The sequence below is a fragment of the Crassostrea angulata genome, chromosome 6 (assembly GCF_025612915.1).
Source record: "Crassostrea angulata isolate pt1a10 chromosome 6, ASM2561291v2, whole genome shotgun sequence".
In the NCBI taxonomy this organism is placed as follows: Eukaryota; Metazoa; Mollusca; class Bivalvia; order Ostreida; family Ostreidae; genus Magallana; species Magallana angulata.
Genome location: NC_069116.1, coordinates 49377349 through 49405218, shown reverse-complemented (window position 1 = coordinate 49405218; position 27870 = coordinate 49377349). Strand labels below are relative to the sequence as shown.

Sequence of the window (27870 nt, the reverse complement as noted above, 5' to 3'; positions counted from 1 at the left end):
TAGTGTAAATAAAAGCATATGCATATGCACTACTATAAAGTTGAAAACAATTCACACGCTCAAGTTCTTGTTTTCTTCATTCTTCCGTTACACTACCAATGTACATAACATAACAATGGCAAATTCCTCTAGTCTTTTCAAGAATCTTGCATGCAACAAAAAATCGACAATGAAATGTTTAACATTTAAGAATGGTTCACGTTTACCATATCGAATAATGTATAAATGCCATTTTAACGCTTATTTTAAATCACATTGCAATATCTCCATAAGACTGGGGTTTGCCCCCTCTCTTTTCTAGTGATCGCAGTGATCTAGTGATTGTAATAGTCGAAAACGTACGAAAGCCGAGAAGGATCATTCGAGATTCGAGATTCGAAATACGAGATTCGAAATACGAGATTCGAGATTCGAAATTCGAGATTCAATATCTAAATTAACCAATCAAATCATGGATCTGAAACCTGTATCCTAGCAACATCAAACTGTTCTAAATAAAAATCATACGTACATGCTCTTATATACAAATAAATGCTATGTTCACTTCTCCCTACATAACTAAATAATTATTTGTATTTACTTTTACACAGAATATTTAAGTAGACTAGTAATAATGCAGTGTGCTTCGCGGATCTAAGTGATTTTGTTTGCCCTGGTGCATTTCCACCTGATGCGTTTGAACCCTATGGTATTTCACCACCAGTTATAGTTTAAAACCCGGGTTTATTCACCCCTTTTGTGTAAAAATGCGGTTATGGTAGAGAACTTCATAAGCGTAGCTAATTTTTTCTGTAGGGGGTCCTAGGCCAATTTTAAAAAAATTTACAATGTAAATTTAATAAGCTCCAATTTTCCCGAGGAGGGGGTCCAGATCCCCTGACCCCCTCCTTTCTAGATCCCCGAATGAAGATTAGTACATGTATCTAAATAATCTAAATATAAATAACATTTCCTGTTTCATTAATAAATATAAGCATTACTTATCATTTTTATGTATGTATACAGTGATACACTAGTACTTTGATTATAAAAAAATCATTGAGATATTATCACATCATACGGAATTATTAATAAATACATTTTTTTTCCTTTTCCTCAGTAAACAACTTATTATGAGTCTTACTTTTGGAATTGTTTTCAATATAGAAGGATACCTACTCTCTACAATTAAAGGTAGGGATGACAGGGTGCCAATTTGTTCACATTGCCGATTTCTTGTGCAGAGAACAGTAAAACCCTTTATTTGATTGTGCATGAATATTTCAAAATTAATTGTTGTACATATATTTTGTTATAATTCATTCATTGATATATCAACAAGAAAGAATAAAAGCATATGTTTCACAGCCAAGTTAAGTTTCTCTGTAGTTTCCTACCCCCCTACCCCCCACCGCACCAAAATTGACAATAATTACATACAAATCATAAAAATATTTACTTTGTTTGTAAGTAAATCTCTAAAGATGTAAATAAGCACTGCAAACAAAGATGTGTGTATTTAATATACTACTACATTACACTTAGCCAGATAAAATGTAATCAGGATGAAGCTACAAGGGGTGAGTGGTGCAAATTTACCAATTTGTCGCCATACACACAGAACACCAAATAAAGAAACTGTGAGTGGTGTGTGAAATGCATAAAAGATGGCGGCAAATTATCTCAAATAATCAGTGCAAAAATCCACAAATAGGCTGTTATTTGTTACATATCCTGCAAAAACATTGATAAAAAATGTTATCGTCCCATAACATAGCCGATTAAGTTAATGTGTACATATGGTCAACGTACATGTAATTCTAATATACAAGAAGGCGGACGTATCAGGCGGGGATCCAGAAAATTAAATTTCAAAAATGATCGGTTGAATTACATTAAATGCTTTGAAAATTGTTTTAAACTATCGCACGGGTCAAAATGCGTGATAGAAGCTATGTACAGTGTAATTGGAAACTTTCATTTTATACCAATATGTAGTATTACCTATTATAACAAATGAGAGTATACTAGCACAACTGCCACAAGCAATACATGTCCTTTACCGGCACCACCTCCCTCCCCATAAAAAAATGAAACAATTGTCGTTTTATTTGCTAAAATGTGTGCGGTTCAAGATTTTTCTAAAGGACATACCCGATTAGAATTTTAAAAAAGAGTCGTACGTTTAAAACTAATTTTGTCAAAATTTTTAGATTCATTTGGTTATATTTTGGTCCATTTGGGTAAATATATGCACCAGCGCAGCTCTAATTCATATATTATCAGGCCATAAATTCAAAATATTTTCAAAAATTAATAGCTTTAAATCCAGTGGATGAAGAAAAGGAAAGCAAGTCGAACTCGATGAGTGCTAATACCTGTGTTGAATGAATGGTACAGTAGGATATGCGCAAAAAAGTCCCGTCTACTCTTTCCTACCCTATAATTATTGGAATATTAAATCCGATTATAAGAGTCAAATTAAAAATCAAGTACGGATATGTACCTGTTTATCAAAAGTAAAACTATTCATAATTTATCTACAGTGCATCGTTATGGAGCTACACAGAAAGTTTTATATTAATTTGCCGAGCCAAATAAAAAAACCTGGAAAACGAAGAGAAAACAAAGTGGGGACAGAATAACTGACAAATTAATTAGGACTATATAGCCCCCCCCCCCCCCCCTCTTGAAATGTATATACTGAAAACAGATTATTGGCGTACAACATCCGCACAGAATTTAAAGAAAATTTCATGTTTTTTTATCCTTTTCGCTAGCTAATGTAAGACATCACAAATACCCCAAGCCCCCTCACGGAAAAGGAAATGCTAGGTGATGAGAGAGAGAGAGAGAGAGAGAGAGAGAGAGAGAGAGAGGATGTAAACCACAGGTGCGCTAACACCGTTAAAATTAAAGCTTGCTAGTTGGTCTGCCCTACCCTAGCTACCTCTTCTCTTTTCTCGTTTTAGAGGCTTAATTATTGTTTATATATGCTTGTAACAAATCAAATCAAATCAATTTCAAATTCTAAATCAACTTGAATTTGACACTACAAAACTCTCTCTGTGTCTGTCTGTCTGTCTGTCTGTCTGTCTGTCTCTCTCTCTCTCTCTCTCTCTCTCTCTCATATCGACAATGGCATTGCCATACCCTACAATACACTATTCTTATCTGGATTTTTGTCTTTGAGGTTGCTTATCATTATATCTTCTATGGTTTAAAACTTTATCATAACCTATATTTTGACATGTCGATTATTTTTTTGAGTTTCGTTTCAAAGATAAAACATTTAGATTAAACAGATCTTTCTTCGCGAGCCGATTTTTACACAGTTGGGGCGAATACACTTCGGGTTAAAATTGTTCGGGGGGAAATACATACAGGGCAAACAAAACCACTTAGATTCGCAAAGCCAACAGTGTTATTTCTGATTTAATTGTTTATACTGTGTGGGGTTAATTCATCAACGTTAATTTAACCATTTTATAACCACTATATAAGAGCTATTAAGACATTTATTTGTAGGAAAGAGCATGTACGAATGATCTTTATTTAGAACAGTTTGATGTTGCTAGGATACAGGTTTCAGATCCATGATTTGATTGGTTAATTTAGATATTGAATCTCGATTTCGAATCTCGAATCTCGTATTTCGAATCTCGTATTTCGAATCTCGAATGATCCTTCTCGGCTTTCGTAAAAACGTCAGTCATAATCAATGGATTAAGGACACCTAAACATCCGCAATAGACTACTTGAGGTTAACGTGTTTCAGAGCCCAATACATGTGAACGATACAAGTCGTGATATTGTTTTTTCATATTTTTTTAACATCAATCGGTTAATGTGTTTAAATGAAGCACAGCTTATATTCAACAACAATTTATTTCAAAACGGCGATCTCTTTTATAAAAAATACAAATTATTATCTTCTGGATATAATACATCTAATATCAATCTGATATTAAAAGGGAAATTCATGTCACTAAGATATTACATGTATTTGTTACGTGCTTCTCAGTCGATCTAGTATTTTTAAAATCGTGAATCGTTGGAAATTTTTTTAAAAGTTTTTATGTATGAGATTTTTTAGCACGTATCAACTACATATATATCATCTCTACTAAAATTATGTATTGTAAATATCAATGCAGTTCTTCATTTATACGCCAAATCGATTTAAATTTAGGATTGACTTTAGGTTGTTTATCGTCAAGCTTTGCCAAAACTCCTCTTTGGTTGACCAGTGCACTTTTTAGGTTGATGCAATCAATCTTCACAGAATATTGACACTCACTGGTGCTATGTCTCCATATGTGTAGTCATACTCATGTTCAATAACTTCAATGTACGTACACTCATTGTGTTCAGTTTGCCGTAGATTGTGATCATTGGAGACATTATTTAGTTGCATAATTTCATAGTTTCCATTACCACTGTTTCTTGATATGCTAGAGTAAGGATTTGTTGTGTTCTTGTTGACTTCCTCGTCACCATGATACCTATCATAAAAATATACATGTAACAAGCACATAGCATCTTAACGTTTGAAACACCCCCCCCTCTCTCTCTCTCTCTCTTTCTTTCTCTCTCTCTCTCTCACACACACACTCTATCTCTCTCTATCTCAAAATCTAGTTCTTGATATACCTTAAGTTCATCTGACGTTGTTTCACAAAATGTATACCAATGGCTGTCAAAATAATTTCGATCACTACAATAGCTGAAATCAAATATGCTGAAAAAAATAGATTTTTGAATAAGAATTAAAAATACAACGACAACGCTTCTTTGTGAATTGTACAATTTCAATTTCTATTCCATACTTAAATCCATACTTATCTCTCGTAGATTAAATGTAGTTGTTTGATTAATTGCTGAAAAGGTCAAAACAGTTTTTAGAAAAGAAAAAAAAACATTGCTTCGATTATTCTTATTTTACTAAATCTGTATTTGTTCACCAAAATAAGCAGTATGTTTTTCAGACTTCATATTCACTTGAAAAGTAAGAAGTCCCCTGAGTTAATAATGAAAGAGGCATTTATCATTTTCAAAATCAAAAATGTGTTAAAAGATAATCTAAACAACGAGAAATAACATTTGACACCGTTCAAAGGTTATATTAAACTTTAACCTAACAAAAAAGGTGAAAACGATGTTAACGTCCTAATTAGAAATCAGTGAAAGATAGTTATTTTCCATATTTATTTTATTAATTTGTGCATTATATTTTAATGTTTGCTAGAATTGTTTAGGAGCTGATCGAAACTGAATTAATTTCAGCCCTCCCTTTTCTATTCTGACTTTTGAAATAGCGACAATATTGTCAGAGAAGTAATTAGTAAGTTAAAAATAACATTGTTCATGACAATTTCACACTAACTGGATTCACAACTCTCTGGTTAAAAATGACATTTTTCTTAGCTCGCCTGAATATCAAACACAAGACTAAATTTAAAATATAAAGGTAACCGCCAATCAACTGCTTGTAAGATGTGGTTCAATCATATTCCATATTTTCCTTTTACAAATCTGATGGTAAGTGTAATTCAATGATTCAAAATACTAGGATATTTCATTTCTTTAAAAGAATTTATATCAAATTATTTAAGGTGCTGAAGCTATTCAGTAAAATTGTTTCTAATCATCAAATTATGAACGTAATAATGGAAAGAGCTTACAATAGTTTAGCCGTCTTAAAAAAAGGCTAAGTTTCAAAGTGAGCACAATTTGTATTTTATATTTGATATATCGATTAAAGTTTATAGATTTTCTTTTTTTACCTTTTTCGTTTACTATATACGACTCTGTAGTCTTTGTGAATGGACCATTTTCGTGTGTCCTTGGTTGTTTTTGGTTCAAAGTCAACAAAGCTGACGGCAATGTATGGATCTCCCTTGTTGATTTTTTTGCTATTGGTTTTGTTGTTGTTATCTCTGTTGTTATTGTCGTTAGTTTTGTTGTTGTTATCTCTGTTGTTGTTGTCGTCGTTCGTTTTGTTGTTGTATCAGGGATGTATACTTAAAGGAGGTTTAATGCTTATATAATATATTGCGTAGAATATGTGTTCAAATTGAAAACTATTCTCTTAAAAGTAAAATGGACCTTTCCAAGAAAAATAAAACCCTCTCGCGTTGTGAATGCTATCCGACACAAATGTTACGACAAAAACCTTCTCAGTGTACTTAAGATTAAATGGAGCGAAATCACCACATCTGTTTATAATGAGCGCGTAATTCGGTTCTATTCTTTCTATCTGACAAATACATTTTTGCTCATTTGATAATGATTTCATATACAACATATTATTACGTTTCATTGAACTACCTCAATTTAGTATCCCTACCTGTAAATAATCCTCACACTGTAAAGTATAGCGGTACTTCACCACATTAACATCAGTAATGTTTAGTACGACCGTTAGCATGAGATATTGTATAAAATATGTGTTCAAATCCAAAACTATTCTATTTTCTTAATACAAAAAGGAATATGCACCTTTCCAGGACAAATTAAACCCTCTAGCTTTGTGAATGTTATCTGACACAAATGTAACGAAGAAAATGTTCCCATTGTACTTAACATTATATGGAACGATTTCACCACATCTCTTCATAATTAGCGCGTAATTGGGTTCTATCCTCTCTATCTGGCAAATAAATATATATAATTTTTCGTTCATTTAATAATGATTTCATAATCGACATATTATTACGTTTCACTTTACAACATCAATAAAGTATTCCTACCTGTAAATAATCATCACACTTTGAAGTAAAGCGGTACTGTACCACACTAAAGTCAGTAATGTTTATTACGACCCTTGCGTTGGAATCTCCAGTTGTCAGGGTCCATGTGTAATTTGCATTGTTTGGATAATTTCCAGGATAACCAGGTGACGTAACAGTACCACTACTACCATTTTTCGAAGCGTTGATATCTTGGTGGACGGAAAAAATCTGCCCTATTATGTGCGTATAAAATATTGTGGTTTTTGTTATAACAGAATAGTAGTAGTATAACAAATTAGTCAATAGTATATTTTAGTAATACTTACCAGTCACATAAGGTATCAGATAAAGTAGCGGGAGAAGGCTCATCTTATATGAGAAGAACAGACTTCGAAACAGCCTGATATGCTTTGAAAGAAGGAATGACAGTTTAAATTAATTTTGACATCAATAGATTTACATTTTCAACTGTCTTTATCTGTGATTACATTACTAATCTATTTTGAATCCTAAAATCCATTAACTTCATAAAACTTGAGTGACACAAAATGGGCGTGTCTTATAGCATAACCGAAAAACGGTATTGGCTGCGCCGCGTAGTAATACATAGCATGTGCTACGTAAAAAATAGTGGTTTTAAAATAATGTTGTTTTAAAGTGTACAAATTGGAAATAATTTAAGTATAAGTAATAAGGAATCATTCAATATTATGAGGTGCTAATTTCGGTCGGAGCGTTGTCAAATCTATCATAGAGACCTTCGGGCTTTATTGGATTTGACCACGCCCCGACCGAAATTATCACATTATAATACTCAGAATGATTCCTTATTCCTTAAATAAATATAAGCACCAATATTATTATATTGTAAGTGGGAATTTATTTCCTTCCCGTCCAACTCTTTATTTGCGAGAAGTTATATATGTAAGGGCTTAAAAAACAACACTGCCAACATCATTTACAAAAGCAAGCTCGGCATAAAAAAGGACATCCTTACTACATTATTGGAGATTGAAGAGTTGCCAGCGCGTGCCTTTTAGCTTATAAATATGACAATTGATTATCCTGTGAGCGTTTGCTTTAATTAATTCATTATTTGTTACACCAGAAGACATCTCAAACTTATCTATTCGTAATATTAAGCGCATTGTCCAAAATCGCTAAAACATGCAACAATGCCAGTATCTAATCTAAATTTGTATCATGTACATTACGTTAGGAATTACATTAAAACATTATAATGTTGCATTCTTTTTATACTTCTTTGTACTGTTAACTTAATCAAATTTTAGTCATCATGTTTGAGAAAAAACACTTTTCTTTGAATTACTCTGCATACCATTTGACACTAGTTTACCTTTCACTCATTCACCCACTTCCATTTGCGCCTGAAAATTCAGCTTAATCGCATTATATTTCATTGAGACATAAAGTTTTAGTTTGAGAAATATCCATGGTATATTGCGTATCTAATCAGAATAAATAATATAGACAAAGTAAAACATGAAATTTTCTTAATACTTTTTTTCCACCAATTTCAAATGCCTTATTGAAGCTTAAATAGAAAAAAAAACTGAATTTATCATTTACTTACAAATTGGTGTATCCCGGTTTTAAAAAAATGTCACAGATATATAGATAGAAATGTATATCCCTCAAAATTGCTCTTTGACCTCTGAAGTAATGGTATACGTATTGAAAAAGTCTTGGTGTAATACTATGAATCAGATTTTGTTGTCAAATAAGGCACGTGGCCAAAAATGTGCTCGTTAACATAATTCCTGTACAATTTGCTCACAGAACCACCAAGTAATCTAGGACGAAACTAAAGGTACATGTACCAGTTATAACGTACTTTAAACTAAAGCCATTGCATTTATCTAACTTCCTGGCAGCAAAATGTACATGAAAACTGCATACACTCTATATATGTTTTTCATCTAAATTAAATTTATATGGTTAACCTCATGTCACCGTCAACACAACATCTATAAGGAAATTCAGAAAACTGCTTGCTTGGTACTTCGTGTACATTGTATTCTCAGGGAAAAATTGAAGAGCACAAAAATAAACAATTGTGATGTTTAGAAAGGAAATGGAAAATAATGTTACTTATTAAATCTCAAAATATGATTTTTTTAAATTCCCTGTATGGTTGATGTATATTTTCCTTGCATTTCTCTTAAAATCTCAAAGTTGAAATTACATGATAACTATAATTAAGCATGTTTCAATAGATTATTTCGTGTTTTTTTTTGTTTTTTTTTTTGGTTGTTTATTTTTATACTCTAGGCTTTGACAATGCGTGAAAACGTTTCACGATTTGTGGAAACTTTATTTTAACAACAATGCTCACTGACCTTGGGTAACCAAGGCGTCCAAAATGTTTAGCAAATTTAAGAATATAAAAAAGCGAGAATCAATAGCCTCGAATTCTGCGTCTTAAATAATAATAAAAATATTATGAGTATAAATTATATTGCAGAAAGTAGCTCAGACAATTGTCAAACTGTACAAAATGGAAAATACAGAGGTCCTGTGAAATAACTCACTTTCATTGTTTTTAGTTTTTGCTTTTAGAAAATGCACTTTAAAAATGAAACTGAGCTTGATTTGAAACTTTTAAGCTTTCAACAGGTATTTTGCAGAAGAAAAAATGTGACTTCTAGATGATAACGGCAAGAAAAATACTAATGGTAGACTATAAAGAGCTAGGAAACTTGCATTAACATGCATTGAATTAGGGTCATCTGCATCAGCCATTTGGTTGAGATTAATATGCATGACTGTACATGTATACAGTATTTATACATGGACCATGCACCATGATAACATAGTCCTAGTAAATGAAGGAAAATACGACATTGTTCAGAATTAGGAATAAGGAAGAATATGGATTCCATGTGACCAATTTTTAAAAAAAAAAATTTTCATGTGATCAATTTTTTTTTAAAATAACTAGTCTTAAATTTAATAAATTTTCATTTCTCAAATTGATGTTTTCACATTTTTCACTGGAATTTAAAAAAAATACATGTGACATTGGCGGATCCAGAATGGGGAGTTTTGGGGGTCGGACCCCCTCCCCCCCCCCCTTTCTTGGACAAATGATTTTTTTGAAAACTTTTAATGCCTATTTAAAAGCATTTTTTTCCCATTTATAATATAAATACTGTAATTATCTCAAATAAATGCTTTTACATCGTTTCATTTGAAAAATACAAAATAAATAACATAACCTGCTTATGTGGGTTATGCTATTTTTCTGGAATGCTAGCTACCTTTATACCCACATGAAACACAAAAAAGCCTCTTTTTTGTTTCCAAGAATAGGAAATTATGTTACAAAAATACCGTGTAAAGGGTTTATATGTAAACCATCATGAAAATGCACAACTTTTCAAAACTTTCCTTAATATGATCGCATCTGTACTTATACCGGATGGTGTAGCGCACCCATTACAGAGGTTACATCAAGTTCCCTAGGACGACAATTGTTTGTACCATTGTCATACACATGTACCTTCTATTCAGCAGATTGATTATCCCCATTATTTTGTCATATTCTATATCATTTTAGGCAATCGATAGAAATCAAAATCGATAAATAGTTAAGAATTTTTAAAAAATCAAAGACATAAAAAAAAATATCAAAAAATCCATTTTTATAATAGCTTAACGTAATTTGTCTGAATTATTTTTTGTTTCTTAGTGTGTCTTTTCTATTAAGCAAAGACGCACGTTCTCATTGCTGGAGACGTGGTTTTTTCAAAGGCTAGAAGTTATGCAAATCTTCCTTACCTAAACACAAACAGCAAAATGCTCAATAATGCAGTTCACTCTGATGTTGAAATAGATATGAAATAGATAGTGACGAGATTTCGAATTTATTATACACCCCTGCGAATGTTATTGTCATTCAAATTTTAGACCACGTGGTTTTATTTGACCCTTTCAGTTTCGCAGTAAAAATCGTACCTCGTGTATAAAGTCTATTTCACAGTACATATATCTAGGTTCTTAATATAGTAGTCAAATATAAAATCTAGAGGTTTATTGATTTTAATTCATTAAAATGCATAAAATACTTCATTAATTGGTGAATAAAATGTGTTCTAGAAATAAATGTGACTATACAAAAATATTAGTTTTTGTCTGCTGTTGCAACAACTAACATGCTTAAAAGAGATCCCTCCTGAGGATTAATTTTCGATCCGCGCCTGACCTAGTAATAACATCAATAGTGAAACAGACTATACCATTTTATGCAGAATGTTCCTTGAAAATGGCTCGATATACTAAGTTTTAATGCAAAACAGACACCCATTATTTTTTTTTTAAACATGGTATTGCACACCACAAGCATCAAACATGGCTATGATTTTATTAAGCAACCCAATGGTTATATTTTCAACCACTCTACACGTGTTTGAACACTAACGATAACTCTGTTCTGAATATTATCGTTTAATATAAACAACTGCTAGATGGTAAAATAAGACATACATCTTGAAAGCTTTTCCCGTTTTAACATAGATCACAGTAGGATATGATATGAAAAACGACCAGTACTTACGTATTTTGAGAATATTATCCGAACACTTATACTTCCGCTCGAAATTTCACAGGAAGTGAACAAATATCGGTGAAGTCTCGTGAACTTTCATTCGAGCACCTCTGGATTTATTACTTACTTAGCAACGATAAAAAAAACATTCCGAACACATTCGCAGGGGTGTTATAGTCTCGATAAAAACGCGCCTAACACGACAAGTCTATGACCTACTTTACATTTACGAGTAAAACAAAAAATGTATATCAAATAACGGACTGCCTTCTGGCGGCCCGTAATAAAAATATTATCATACTAGTTGGCTTTTTATAGCCTCATTTTTCTTTAGATTTAAGGTGGCTCATTAAACTTTGAAATATGTTCTCAAATCTGCAGAAAATTACTTGATGATGATAGATTTCATAATGGATAAGAAGTATTTAAGTCAAATAGGCAAAACAAATTGTAATTTTGGATGAAAAATTACTTTTTCGAAAATTTAATTAATTAACATGAACAAAAGCTCCAGGCGGATTCGAACTCATGATCTGCGGTTTAGAGGCACAATACTTTAACCACTTGACCAGCTATGTCGACATACAATCGAATCGAAAGATATAAACAATTTAACAAAACATTTAAATCTCCATCTTGTGACGTAATGTCATGTAAGGGGTAACAGGCAACTTGCCTCCACAAAGAATTTTTTTAATAGATGGTAGCATTGATCAGTGTTGATGCAGCATTTTGAAAGAGTTTTTATTACATAATTTTGTATTTCAAAAATAAATCATAACATAAAAATCTCGTGACATTGATGTTGTGTTACACAACACTAATTTTTGGCAGAACAAGAAAGGTAATGGAAAATATATTAACAGACTATTTACTTAAGTTTAGTCATTATCAGCCACCCAAAAGCTGTTAGCTATACGATATGAAAGTAAAAAGTTGTTGTGCGTTTTCGTTTTTTTTATAAAAAGATGTGTATGTGAAATAAATGGTAGAGTGTTCTTGGCATTATCATATTGGAAATTAAACAAAATCAACTGACGGGGAAAATAATTATATTTTTGCGTTATGGCATATATGTATATACTTAATTATGTCGGTATAATGACCATCCCTTTCCTCTACTGAACTTAAAAGGTAACGGCACTACAAAATAAGCATTTTTCTTATTTAAGGATTTCTCAGTTAATAGTGAAATCAAAGTGAATAGACTATATCTTTTATATTTTATTTTCATGTAACCCTTTCTGATATTTAATGGTTTGACGTAATTAAGTCAAACCACAATGAATTGCTGACGTCACTAGTCCATATACATCATAGGCAGATACATCATTAGTTAAAGCAGAGGATTTTGCCCATCCCCTCTCTCATTCACAAGTATTTTCAACTATCATTTCATATTTTGATTGTAATATGGTACGGGCTCATTTAGAGGACTAATACTCCTGTACAGGTTCTCTTAAAGAAGTGAAGTGACGAGGATTGTAAAATCTGAAAGTTTATATATGCCAATGCTCATTTTCAACCCCCCAAAAAGTAGATCATATATTTTTAAGTCATTGTTTATCTTGCACCATGGACAAATAATTCGGATAGATTTATATTTCATATATTTGAACACATCAACATCTAAATATATTATGCTAAAGCGCTATCTCTATAGCTAGACGACGCCACAATCATTTTAATTTAGAAGTGAGTGCAAGCGGAAGGAGTTACAGTATATTATCGCTGACTGGTGCTGTGTGTTGTGATTGTTTGTCACTCTCGTGTTCAATAATGTCAATATATGTACGATCACCATCTTCCTGAATGGCGTGGTCATTTGATAAATCTCTCAGTTCAATGCTTTCACAGTTTACATTACCACTACTACTTAATTGGCTAGAATAGAGATAGGTAGCGTTCTTTTTTATTTCTTCATATCTTTGATTCCTATCAAAGAAAACACAAAACAGTGTATTTTAATATATCAAACACAAAGAAACGTATACACAAAATATTGAAATCTCATTTTTTCTCTTTAAATCAAAATATACCTGAAGATTGCCCAACGTTGTTTTATAACGAATATTCCTATAGCAGTCATTATAATTTCAATAACAGAAATAGCCGTGATTAAGTATGCTGAAATTAATAAAATAAAAAGTAACAAAAATAAAAAACTTATCAAAATGTCTTTGAGCATAATGTGCAATCGCAATAATTGAAATTCATACTTATCTCTCTAAGCTTAAACGTGGCTGTTTGATTATCTACTGAAAAAGGTAAAAAAAAAATTTGAATAAAAATTAAATATTTTTGTTGACAAAAAAGAAGAAGAAGAAGAAGTTAACCATATATACTATTCATATTTATAAAGTGACATTATTATGAATCAACTCTCCTAAGCATTTAATCTGACAAAACGGAAGTTAAACAGTGTTATCATTACCGCTGACAAAAATCCAAACGATTCAATGTATTCATAAGCATTGATTTTCAATAAACTTTTTTTATCAATGCCTTGGAAAAAGTCAGATTTTAAATGGTACTAACAATAAATATATCTTTTGTAGTCGTACAACTAAAATCTTATACAGTGGAGTCGGAAGCAAATTGAAAATGGGGGGGGGGGGGGGGGTGGGGGTCTAGTGTATGTGTTCCTACGCCCAAGTTTTCCAAAACAGCGTGTCTCGATGTTTCAAAAACAGAGAAATATATATATTGTAAGGTTTGATGGCGTTAATTCTGTCTTTATGTATTACACATGATTAATATGGGATTTTCTGTCTATAGCTCGGAATTCTTGACGGAAATAAAAAGCCAAAGAACTCACATTATAAAAAAAAATGTGCGTAATTATTCAAATACACTTCCACAACAACTTTCCATGCGAATTACGTATCTTTAATCTTCAAGAAATTTTAAGTTTACCTAATATGCTTTATATATTGAATTTACAATTTTTCGGCTTACGTGTTATCGCACTTTTTAATGTGAAATATTAAGACATAGAGAGTGCTCTATTTGGTCATGTAATGTTGGTGTCATCATTTGACCAATGAAGTTAAACGCAGGTATTCTATCGACTCTCTTTGTTAAGAAATTCACAAGTAATTCACTTTCTTTCAGGACGCCGCACAGGTAACACCTTTGAATACCGATTCTGTTCCTTCGAACAATTTCTTTATCCATATAAAGTGATATTCTATCTTTGTATAATGACAGAACAAAATTAAAAATTTAGTTTTGAAGACTATACAATGTATCAGAAAAAGTACTTATTCACAATCAAATTCCGCCTGAATTGGGTTTACAATATTATTACATTTTACTGCTAAATATTAGATTTATTTGTGTATACATGCATATGTACTTAAATGAAAATGACATCTGCAACTGTAAAAAGATGATAATTTAGAGCAAGAATATCAATGTGCAGTTCTTGCCTTTGTCTTTAAATGACATATTTTTTTTTATTTTTGACTTGTTTTGTTTTCCTTGTTTGTTTTTTTTTTTGTGTGTTTATTTGTTTGGTGGTTTTGTTTTTGTTTTTTTGTTTTTTATTTTGTAACAAAAAACACGCAGTTAAAGTTTCATCTTGCGTTCACTCAAAAATGATTCACCCTATTGAAAGACAGTTTTAATCATAATATGATTTCTGATCACATGAAATATACATGTATCACGGTACTATGAAACTTGATATTTGAGTGTTTTTAACAAATATGGATCAATAAAAGGCAATTTCAAGGCAATGATAACATAAACTTCAATTAAATTTTTATTACACTAGATCCTGAAAGGTTAACTAAAGTGATGAAGTGAAATCACAAGTACTACCTTTGTCACACAGTTTTCCTGTCCATCTGGCAGCACACCCTCTGTCACATTGACCAATCACATGATTGCAGGTGGCGTTGTCTCTACAATGGCCTACGCACGGCTGGTCACAGTTTATACCGTACCATCCTTCTCTACATTCTGTAATATAGAAAAAATAAATAAATATTTTTTTGGAAAAAAGGGTTTGTCCAAAGGGCACATTATATATATATATATATATATATATAGATATATATATAAAACAATGATTTGAATTACATATGTACCAAGCATGCCAATTATGATCTTACTTGTATTACAATGTACTCCGGTCCATCCAGGTTTACACGTGAAACACGCTCCACTCTCTATGTGACAAGTGCTATCTTTACAGTTGTTGGGGCAAGGAGTGTCACAGTTACTGCTGTAGAAACCGTCATTTTTACACCCTATTGCAAATATAGATAAACATTACACAATCTTATATTAAAAAAAAACATGATGTCTTCTGTATCCTTCAAAGCGTTGATACAATTGAAAGTTCTTAGGATCATGACCAATTATATTATTATTTTTTTGTAATTGAAACGATGGCGTGATTTTGAAGAGGTTGTTAGCTTTTCGTCAAAAGATGTTTACATCAGGTAAGTAATTTTTTAACAGCTTCGTCTTTAAATTGCGTATGGTGTGTCATGAAACAGTACTTCATTCATTTTATTTTATGCATACATCTTATATGTTTGTTTTGAAATCATAGTAAAATACGATATCTCTTAGAAATGAAAATGAAACGTCAAACATGTATGTGAGTGTTGTATCCTCTCAATACTGAATAATGATATATATATTTACATTACTCAGTGTCTTTGTCTGTAAAAAAACAACTACAAGCAAAATTTCATTTTTTTTTTAATAATACCATCATCAGCACAGAGTTTAAATAAGGCCTTCTCAACAATATCATATGCATAATATAACCAACCCAAGGTTACTGCAGTACAGTTTTTTTAATACCGGTATTGTAGAGCATAGACGCTCCCTCACCCCCCCCCCCCACCCCCTACTGTGTAGAAGCTTTTTCTCTAAGGTAAGGTTTCTCCCTCACGTTATTGGTTCAGAATTTATAAATTTGATATATGGAAACCCAAAAAAGTATTAAAGTAAATGTACACCCCAGGTTGCATTTATATTTGTATACCTCTGTACAGGTTGAGTTTCGTTTTGCCACTTTGTTATTTTTTATGGACAATGTTGAAAATTGAACAAACATATCATGGATTACATACTTTAAAGAACTCAATTTATTCAATTTTTAGATAAATCACCTTGTTTGACAAGATTTACATTCAGATGCATAGCTTATGTTCTAAATTTGTAAATAAAAAAATGTTTGCGAATATCTAATAGATCTAACAGTCCGTCTATTTGTTTGTGTAATTTGGTCCAGGTTTAACCCCTCTTTTAGAGAATCTTAGGAAGAACTGAAGGATCGCCCATGCCGTAATAGGGTCGACCTATTTTTATCGAGGCAAGATGATTGATATCATTCTAAAGTATTAATTACCTACAAGTAAATAAAAAATTACATTCAAGAAATGGTTTTAATCAGAGTGAGAAAGAAATATTCTTTGTTAATAACTAAGACTCATCCAAAAATACTTTACAAAATAGAAGTAAAACTTTCCAAAATCGTGAAAATCCTAATTTGTGGAGGAGGGGTCGTAGTATACCTGTTAACTGTTCATTTCCGTATTTTAATTTCAAATTTTTGTATATATATTTAAAAAAAATATGTGCCAAAAAGTGGAGGGACACCCTACCCCCTACCCCTTGAATCTACGAAATACTCGAGAACAATTACATGTATAACTAGATCTCGTTACGAGTAACGAGTAGGTCTTCCGTCCGATTTTGTTTTCATATGATACGATGAAATATCGATATTCTCTGCTAAATCTGCGATCTTGGTGCATCGAGGTTTTTTGTCTTGAGACCGAAAACGGACGAACAAAAGAGGTTTATGAAAATAAAAGCTAGGATTTTTTTTATACATTTGTTTAGTGTACACCACTGTTAATCATGGAAGATGAAAGACCAAAGATAATCAGTTAAACTTGTGAAAAAAATGAATTGTTTGAACTCTTCTGGTGAGTACCGGAAGTGACGGTTGACAAAAGAAAACCCGTTAAATATATCTTCAATCGATTGTCTATCATTTATAAAAGTTTGTGTCTCAATCACTTACAGTGACTAAAATCTCGCTGGTATCAATTTTGTAAAAAAGGCTAGGTACCAAAGATATTTGAAATCTTGATTGTTTTCAAGTTATCTGTAATAGAGTTTACGAGTGTCTTGGCCCCTCATTAAAGGGGCCAGCCCCTTTTTCTTGAGTTCAATCGGAAGGTCTCACGAATACTAACATTTTTTGTTCTTACACCCATCTAAAATTGTTGTTCATTTTTGAGATACAAATGATTGAATATTTTAGGGGCCAGCCCTCTAGATCCTTAATGGGGACAGACTTTAGAGTTTTGATTAGTGGAATAGATTAGAATCATCAATGCAAACATTTTCTTTTCTACATTGCCTAACAAAATATGTCTCCTTCTCTAGATATATTGCATCAAAGTTTAAGTACTTTGGCCCCTAAAAATCCCTAATTACGTCATAAATGGGTGTAAAATGATTTTACCTGATAAATATTGCTACAATCAACAACTTTGCTTCTATATTGCATTACAAAATTTTGATCATTTTTAAGTTATTTGTAATAGAGTTTACGAGTGTCTTGGCCCCTAATTTTAGGGGCCAGCCCCTTTTTCTTGATTTCGTTGGAAAGAACGTTTAATTACCTACTACTTTTGTAATATATGTCTTAACAAAATATCAACTGATAAAAAGATACAGATGAAAACGTATGAAAATTTTGAATGAAAATTCGTACTCAAATTTCGAGCCCAGGCGAGCTCCAAGAAATGGCGCCACTGGCGTAAAACAACATAATAGTGCACAACTTCAAACTATAGACTACCTATCCTGAAAATTTCATAGTCATATCTCTGATAGTTTCTGAGATCTCCTCTGCACAAAATATCTTGTAAAAATGTACAAAATGGCCGATAAATCGGTACCGGAAGTGCCGACAGGAAAAATCTCAAAAACGTATGAAGTTTACATCAAGTCTCATCTTCTGTAAAAAAAAAATGGTCGAGATCGGTCGAATAGTTTTTGAGAAATCTCGTGCACAAAATTTGTGGAAAAAAATAATAATAACTAGATACGATCTCGTTACGAGTAACGAGTAGGTCTTCCTTGCGATTTCTGTTTTAAATCATACCATGAATAATCGATACAATTTCAGAATTTACCCCCCCCCCCCCCCACACACACACACACTTTCAGATAATGTATACAAATCCCTAATTACGTAATAAATTGGTGTGGCAGTGAGTTATCCAGATAGATATTGCTACAATCAACAACTTTGCTTCTGAATTGCAATACGAAATCTTAATAGTTTTTATGTAATTTGTAATTGACTTTACGAGTCTCTTGCCCCCCCCCCCCAAAAAAAAAGGGGGCCAGCCCCTTTTTCTTGATTTCTTTGAAAAGGTCTTAAGAATACTAACAATTTTTGTTCTTACACCCATCTAAAATTGTTGATCATTTTTGAGATACAAATGTATGAATATTTTAGGGGCCAGCCCTCTAGATCCCTAATGGGGACAGGAATTCGTGTTTTGATAAGTGGAATCGATTAAAATCATAAATTCAAACAGTTTCTCTTCTATCATGTCTAACAAAAAATGTCTACTTCTCTAGTTATATTGCGTCAAAGTTTAAGTACTTTGGCCCCTAAAAATCCCTAATTACGTAATAAATGGGCGTGGCAATGATTTTTTCGAATAGATATTGGTACGATCAACAACTTTGCTTCTATAATGCATTACAAAATCTTTATCGTTTTTAAGTTATTTGTGATAGAGTTTACGAGTGTCTTGGCCCCTAATTTAAGGGGCCAACCCCTTTTTCTTGATTTTGTTGGAAAGAACGTTTAATTATCTACTACTTTTGTTTTATATGTTTTAACAAAATATCAACTGATAAAAAGATACAGATGAAAACGTATGAAAACTTTGAATGAAAATTCGTACTCAATTTTCGAGCCCAGGCGAGCTCCAAGAAATGGCGCCACTGGCGTAAAACAACATAATAGTGCACAACTTCAAACTATAGACTACCTATCCTGAAAATTTCATAGTCATATCTCTAATAGTTTCTGAGATCAGCTCTGCACAAAATAGGTCGTAAAAATGTGCAAAATGGCCGATAAATCGGTACCGGAAGTGACGACAGAAAAAATCTCAAAAATGTATGAAGTTTACATCAAGTCCCATCTTCTGTGAAAAAATGATTGAAATCGGTCGAATAGTTTTTGAGAAATCGCGTGCACAAAATTTGTGGAAAAAAATAATAATAATAACTAGATCTCGTTACGAGTAACGAGTAGGTCTTCCGTCCGATTTTGTTTTCATATGATACGATGAAATATCGATATTCTCTGCCAAATCTGCGATCTTGGTGAATCAAGGTTTTTTGTCTCGAGACCGAAAACGGACGAACAAAAGAGGTTTATGAAAATAAAAGCTAGGTTTTTTTTATACATTTGTTTAGTGTACACCACTGTTAATCATGGAAGATGAAACACCAAAGATAATCAGTTAAACTTGTAAAAAAAATGAATTGTTTGAATTCTTCTGGTGAGTACCGGAAGTGACGGTTGACAAAAGAAAACCCGTTAAATATATCTTCAATCGATTGTCAATCATTTATAAAAGTTTGTGTCTCAATCACTTATAGTGACTGAAATCTCGCTGGTATCAATTTTGTAAAAAGGCAAGGTACCAAAGATATTTGAAATCTTGATTGTTTTCAAGTTATCTGTAATATAGTTTACGAGTGTCTTGGCCCCTCATTTAAGGGGCCAGCCCCTTTTTCTTGAGTTCAATCGAAAGGTCTCACGATTACTTACATTTTTTGTTCTTACACCCATCTAAAATTGTTGTTCATTTTTGAGATACAAATGATTGAATATTTTAGGGGCCAGCCCTTTAGATCCTTAATGGGGACAGACTTTAGAGTTTTGATTAGTGGAATCGATTAGAATCATCAATGCAAACATTTTCTTTTCTACATTGCCTAACAAAATATGTCTCCTTCTCTAGATATATTGCATCAAAGTTTAAGTACTTTGGCCCCTAAAATCCGTAATTACGTCATAAATGGGTGTGAAAATGATTTTACCTGATAAATATTGCTACAATCAACAACTTTGCTTCTATATTGCATTACAAAATTTTGATCGTTTTTAAGTTATTTGTAATATAGTTTACGAGTGTCTTGGCCCCTAATTTAAGGGGCCAGCCCCTTTTTCTTGATTTTGTTGGAAAGAACGTTTAATTACCTACAACTTTTGTAATATATGTCTTAACAAAATATCAACTGATAAAAAGATACAGATCAAAACGTATGAAAATTTTGAATGTAAATTCGTACTCAATTTTCGAGCCCAGGCGAGCTCCAAGAAATGGCGCCACTGGCGTAAAACAACATAATAGTGCACAACTTCAAACTATAGACTACCTATCCTGAAAATTTCATAGTCATATCTCTGATGGTTTCTGAGATCAGCTCTGCACAAAATAGGTCGTGAAAATGTACAAAATGGCCGATAAATCGGTACCGGAAGTGACGACAGAAAAAATCTCAAAAATGTATGAAGTTTACATCAAGTCCCATCTTCTGTGAAAAAATGATTGAAATCGGTCGAATAGTTTTCGAGAAATCGCGTGCACAAAATTTGTGGAAAAAAATAATAATAACTAGATACGATCTCGTTACGAGTAACGAGTAGGTCTTCCTTGCGATTTCTGTTTTTAATCATACCATGAATAATCGATATAATTTTAGAATTACAAATGTATGAATATTTTAGGGGCCAGCCCTCTAGATCCTAAATGGGGACAGGAATTCGTGTTTTGATAAGTGGAATCGATTTAAATCATAAATTTAAACATTTTCTCTTCTATCATGTCTAACAAAAAATGTCTACTTCTCTAGTCATATTGCGTCAAAGTTTAAGTACTTTGGCCCCTAAAAATCCCTAATTACGTAATCAATGGGCGTGGCAATAATTTTTTCTAATAGATATTGGTACGATCAACAACTTTGCTTCTATATTGCATTACAAAATCTTTATCGTTTTTAAGTTATTTGTAATAGAGTTTAAGAGTGCCTTGGCCCCTTAATAAAGGGGCCAGCCCCTTTTTATTGATTTTGTTGGAAAGAACTTTTAATTCTCTACCACTTTTGTTATATATGTCTAAACAAAATATCAACTGATAAAAAGATATAAATCAAAACGTGTGAAAATTTTGAATGAAAATTCGTGCCCAATTTTCGTGCCCAGGCGAGCTCCAAGAAATGGCGCAACAGGCATTAAACAACTACATGCTGCACAACTTTAAACTATAGTCTACCTATCCTGAAAATTTCATATTCATATCTCTTATGGTTTCCGAGTTTATAGCTGCACAAAATGGGTCGTCAAAAATTACAAAATGGCCGACAATTCGGTACCGGAAGTGACTACGAAAAAAATAAGAAAAATGTATGAAGTTTAGATCACGCCCAACCATCTGTGAAAAAATGGTTGAGATCGGTCGAATAGATTTCGAGAAATCTCGTGCACAAAATTTGGAAAAAAAAAAAATAATAATAAGAAACAGTACGAAAACAATAAGGTCTTCCGCTGGAAACGGAAGACCTTAATAATAATAATAAGAAATCGTACGAAAACTATAAGGTCTTCCGTTGGAAACGGAAGACCTTAATAAGAAATCGTACGAAAACTATAAGGTCTTCCGTTGGAAACGGAAGACCTTAATAATAATAAGAAATCGTACGAAAACTATAAGGTCTTCCGTTGGAAACGGAAGACCTTAATTAAAATCTATTCGTTTTATCTCAAGTGCTTCAGGTTTTTGTCAGAGTTATATATAATATTGCTGTTATCTTTACGGACGGATTTAATACATCAGAGCGTCGTTACATCCCATCGTCACTAGAAGCGATTGAATCTTTTTAAGCTGTACTATTTGTAATTTTAATATAGGTTTGTTATTAAATCAGAATGTTCTATTTTTTCTAGATTGTTCCATATCAGCCAATTAAAGAGCTATAATAAATCAATCATATACAAAACACGTTTATCCCCAGGTTAATGAAATTATGTGTAGTGGTGTAAAAAGAGTTGGGGGGACAAAAAAAATGCCAAAAAAATGAAGATAAAAACAAGAATTAACAGATGGACTGTGTGACTTGACTTAAGTTTACATAATAACATACATACGGACAAATATCAGTTAGTTAAAAATGGTAAACTGTAGATTCCTTATTTCACGCGAGTATTTGATTTAGCAATGTTCCCGTTTTGTATCAAATTGCGAAAACTTAAAATCGCGAATGCAGAAAATTTATGCTCTAAACTCTCAGAAAATAAAAGCGAGATTTTAAAATCTACGACGGGTGCTTCACGGATTTTGATTTTTAAAATATGTACCTTGAACTATGACCTCACAGAGCTCCTCATATACATTTGTGACTTCATATCCTTTCGGGTAGATAACTCCGTCTAACCTTTCGTTGTAATATATGACGTATCGTCCTTTTTCTGTACATACTGTTGTAAAGTTTAAGGGTGGTAACTGAGGTCCGTCCTTGTAACACAGATTGGAACCTTTTATACCAGCATCAAATGATACATCTGTGTCGGACACGTACAGCGAGAATCCTGCAAATCGTCCTCTTTGACGGTCCTCTGTAATGAATGTATTCGTACTTTAATTTATATTTATTAATAATATCGTTTCCTAAATGATACTAAGATTTTCAAACTATACTATAAATGTTTTCAATAGATGGCCGTAGTGTATATGAATATATATTTCATTGTTACGGGGTTTACTTTCACCACAATTCATCCATTAACGGGACTTTGAGTTTATCTTAGCGGCTTAGATAACACCAGGAGATTTTTTGGATTAGTTTCCATCAATGGGCAATTAGCAAGGAATCTGCATCACGGTGTTGAGAAAAAAACCAAAAATCAGGTTTATTCGTCGTAATTTTGTATAGCAAAAAATACACAGAGGTATAATAAATCGTAATATTTACATTTCCTTTCTTTCCCTTTATTAGATTGCATTGGTTGATTTGAGTGATATTTACACATAACACAGAAGACGCAATCAGTAAATCTGGTGCGTAGGAATACATTCGGTATTCCTTCTGTATGAACTGACTCTTCTCGCGACTTCAAACCGGATCACGACCTGTTACTATACTGACGCTGATTAATATTTCATTGATGTAAATATATTTTGACGGTTTAATGAATTAATTCAACTGATTAATTTCTTAGTGTACCAATAGTAAATTTATTTAATCACAGAAATAAAAATAATTAAAAATTGTGCTATTAGAATTTAAAACGCTGTGCACTATTTTTGCCAGCATTATTCGGCTATTCCAATGGCTCTTCCGTTAATTTCTCATTACTCGTTGAATAAGTCAGAGCTTTTTAAAAACAAATCATATCTGCGGGAAGGAAATGAATGTTTAAAAACGTAAATATAAGCATTGAATCATTATTTTTTGAAAGATGTGGTCTCAGAACTGTAACGGTGTGTGCAAACAAATTATCAAAACGCGCTAACGCGCGTTATTCAATTTGTATGCACACACCGTTGCAGTTATGAGACCGCATCTCTCAAAAAATAATGATTCAATGCTTAAATAGTACACACCGTAACCGTCGTAGTTTTTAAATAGGATGTTAATTCTGTAAATGTTGTACACACCACCAAGATCAACTTTCCACCAGACAGTCTTATCAGGGGTGCTAAGTCCTGTGCCTATTACTATTGTTCTCATACATGTTGCTGTGTTTCCATCCACCGCATTACTAGCCTCGTACAGTTGATTGGTGCCCGCCGTGCCTACAAAGGATTTTGATTGGGTGGCGATTTTTTGGAACGATAAATCATCTGAAGAAACAAAGAGACTTTCTTATGTGGTATACAATTAATATTTATAGTTTCCTATAGTTTAAAACATTTATAGTTCTAAACTTCTTATATTGAACTTGTCCAGCTTTGGTCAAATTAATATGAGGTCAATGTAACAGATTAAAGAAATGACTTCAGGATTGTCCGATTTTTTTCAATTGTTTACCATACGACTTTTTTTTAACAGAAATGGGGAATTACAACCTACATAAAATATTTTCTAAAACATTGCTACTTACAGATAAGGTCTCAACCTTTTATTATATAATTGATTAATATCTAGCTCTATGATTGGCTGATATCTAGCAATCTAGAAAACGATAATTATGTTATTGCATTGCAAAATATGTTATAAACACGGTCAAAAAATATTAATTTCCTCTGTTTTGCTAAAGTTCTTTTTTTTTAGCCTAATTTCATAAAAAATGATAAAAATACCGAATGTTTTTTACAATAATGAGCCATTTGATACATACTTTTTGTGTTTATATCAAAACAAATGTTTCTTAACACATTTGACTTTTAAAAAGTTGGATGGTCTTGGCTTTATATTACCATTTTTATATGATTATATTTAATTCATTTTATTATGTTAATTTAATTTTAATTAATATTTATATGAATCTTCTTGTTGAGAAAAACAAAATGTTAAAATCTTGAAGTTTATGTATTTTTTTTTCTAAATCCGTTAACAGTTTAAAACTTAGGTTACCATATTTGATAATTTCAAGTGAATCAGATGCCATTGTGTACTTTGTTGAGCCCCCTTAAAAAAGCCGACAGACAACTCAAACCCTAAGTATACAGCTTCCATAAAAATGTAAATTAAACAAGTAAATTAAAAGCGTTTGCACGTATCGAACAAATTCAAGGATATCGACGGAAATACAGACATATTGAATGGACTAAACAGAAGACGTTAGAAATAGATTTTTCCTCCTTATAAATACCTTACTTAATAATTCTAACATATATATTTATAACACAATCTTACTAAACCATGTAAGTAAACAATACATAAGGCAAAATAGTTTTTCAAAACGAACAAACATACCATATGCAAATGCTGCAAGTATCCCAGCTACAGAGAATTCGAAAAGGCAGCATATACAGTTCATGTTTCCGATTTAACACTACTGTACACACATTCAGTATCAAACATTAACAGCCAGGAAGTATGTACCAATCTTGCTTTTTAATATGGAGTGACATTAATGCTTTAAAAATTTAGCTGAAAATAGACCACATATGCTTGTAAGGAAAGAACATCATACTGGCCTGCTAAATAAATGCAAAAATTATTGATAATAGGATTTTACCTCATTTTTACATGGTAAATCCACAACTCTTTTTTCAATGCCTTTGGATATTTAAGAATACGTACATATTATAGAACATATATAGCTAAACGAGTCTCGATAAGTGTCCTCTTGATGATTAAAATACTTTAACTAGTGCATGGAAATACTAAAACATCGCAAACCTAACATAAGGCTTAACTGTGACACTTTCAACAAGTTTGACTCAAAGAATTAACAGAAAATTGGTCATGTTAATCTAAGAGTCGTTAACATCTGGATATTTGAATAGTACATGTACGTCATCTATAAACATGTGTGTGCACAAAAATTATTTGTAACCTGCATTGAAGAATTTAATCAGTTTGTCTGATAGATGTACACCGTTTAAAGATGGTAATACAGCATATGATCAAGAATTGCTGGTTATTTTTAATAAATCTTCAATCTAATATTATATTCTCATATCTTGCTTAGTTCTACAGATTTAAGATTTTGTCGATGAAAAAGGGAGTCTCCATTCGTTAACTTAAAAGCGTGTAGCAAGAAAATATTAATTTCTGTTTTAACACAATTTTATTGAAGTAAGTTCCTTCACTCAACTAAGAAAAAAAATCAATTCAGCTGAGAATTGATCCGAGTTTGATTCGAGAAACGCAAATTGAGTTAAATCTCAGCTAATAATATTCTCAGAATTGAACAATTGTTCTTTGCTTTATTTTATGCACTCTACAATCCCATAAAAAATTAATTATTTTAAAAAACATCTATATCAGAAGGTGTTTAGGTATTCAATGCATAGGTTGAGAAATGTAAGTATCAAATGATTAAGTTTTGATATTGTTAATGTCCTATTAACTGTAATTACCAAAAGGGTTTATTTACTGAATTTTTACTGAGTTTACTATAGCATCGTTTAACCAGGCTATCGGTGGTTTCCGTAAAACTTCGACAAGCAGAGCATTTCTCTTGCTTGTCGGAGATTAACGGAGACAGCCGAGCATCTGGTTGAACGAAGCTAGAGTTCAATATTGCTTGGATCCATACAATTTTTCAGAAATATTTCGATTACTGATACGTAAGTTGATGGAATTAATAGTATCTTAAAATATTACACGACATGATTCATATAGGGTTTTTTCGAAATTCTTTTCGGAAGAATTCATATTATAAAAAATGTGCGTGAATCAAATACATATAAGAAGACGGTTAATTTACATTTACATTTAAGTAATTCTTACCTACTGGAAAAGAATTGAATGTGGTATTCCCAAATGCCCGTGTCTTAAAAGTCAAATTGATTTTTAAACGACTATCATTTTCTACCATTTGCGAAATAAAATACAAAGCATGTATTGGAAGCAATGTAGCGAATTTATGTAGAAAGTATATAGTGATTGTAATACTTTCTGAACACAGTGCGTTCCTGCAATACCTCTTGATCTGATGCCTGATCTCTTCAACTTCACAGTTTTGTTGCACTATACATTTTTGTTATTGCATTTTACTTTGCCTCTTGTCATACAGGTGATACTCGATGGCTCGAACTTCGATCTCTCGAAGTTCTTGATCTCGAAAAGTGATATCACGGTCTTGATGTTTTTCTCTATATAACTTATCAAATTTACTTTGATCTCTCGAAGTTTTTGATCTCTCGAAGAAAAACCTTGGTCCCGTTATACATTATTTCATTGTTTTTCACTCTTGATAGCTCGAGGTCGATGCTGTGCACACGTGCAGCCGATCAAGCGTATAATCATGATAGCTCCTCGTGGGTCTTACCGGGATGGTCGAGTGAACTCCTAGGGGCTAGTATGGTAGTGTTAATTGTTTGATAACGTAATTGAAACTAACCCTTGCTTTCTTCAAATGGTACATAGGTAGTTTGAAACTGGTGTACAGTGTATTAATTAATGTTGTGCCGATGTAGTCTTTCACCTACAATCGCTCTTTGCTTAAAATATTCTGTGATTAAGAGAACATATCTGAACATGAAATCATGTTAAACTATCTTTCCATGCTTCCGGCTACTGTAATTTTAGAACCAAAACGACCAGAACAAAAAAAGCCCGATTTTTTAAACTTTCGATCTCTCAAACTCTTGATATCTCGAAGTTTAATCATGGTCCCTCTGAAGTTGGAGTTATCGAGATTCACCTGTATTAGCTAATACGAGTAGTAAGCTTTGAAACATGTTAAAATGCACATGTTGTTTATCGAATGATGTTTGAGCGGAAGATACATTTACAAGTGTTCAAGCCTTATATTTTTAGTACAAGTGGAATTATCACATCACTTTCAAATCAGAGATCAGAGAACCGAGATTTGTTTTTACAATAAAACATTCAATGTAATAT

At 32.2% G+C, this 27870-nt stretch overlaps 2 protein-coding genes and 1 long non-coding RNA gene across 3 annotated transcripts in view; all 3 read right to left on the bottom strand.

Annotated features, from left to right (window-relative positions):
- The window catches only part of LOC128187569 (cubilin-like), a 32799-nt gene that overhangs the window by 3599 nt on the left and 1330 nt on the right, over nt 1–27870 (bottom strand). Inside the window, exons 2-5 of the mRNA XM_052857985.1 lie at nt 23955–24194; nt 22709–22966; nt 15399–15536; nt 15106–15246 (exon numbers count right to left, since the gene is read on the bottom strand). Of these exons, the coding sequence (XP_052713945.1) occupies nt 15106–15246; nt 15399–15536; nt 22709–22966; nt 23955–24194 (777 nt within the window). The remainder of the gene's footprint in view (nt 1–15105; nt 15247–15398; nt 15537–22708; nt 22967–23954; nt 24195–27870) is intronic.
- On the bottom strand, nt 3876–7097 carry LOC128186622 (CUB and sushi domain-containing protein 3-like). Its single transcript, XM_052856452.1, has 7 exons — nt 7040–7097; nt 6732–6946; nt 6481–6631; nt 5766–6002; nt 4805–4859; nt 4633–4722; nt 3876–4484 (listed from the first exon to the last, which is right to left on the bottom strand). The coding sequence occupies exons 1-7, from the start codon at nt 7080–7082 to the stop codon at nt 4259–4261; spliced, it is 1017 nt and encodes a 338-aa protein (XP_052712412.1). The 5' UTR covers nt 7083–7097; the 3' UTR covers nt 3876–4258.
- LOC128186624 (uncharacterized) lies at nt 12149–13540 on the bottom strand. The gene is made up of 3 exons (XR_008243969.1): nt 13500–13540; nt 13320–13407; nt 12149–13215 (listed from the first exon to the last, which is right to left on the bottom strand). It is a non-coding gene; the product is annotated as an uncharacterized LOC128186624 (long non-coding RNA).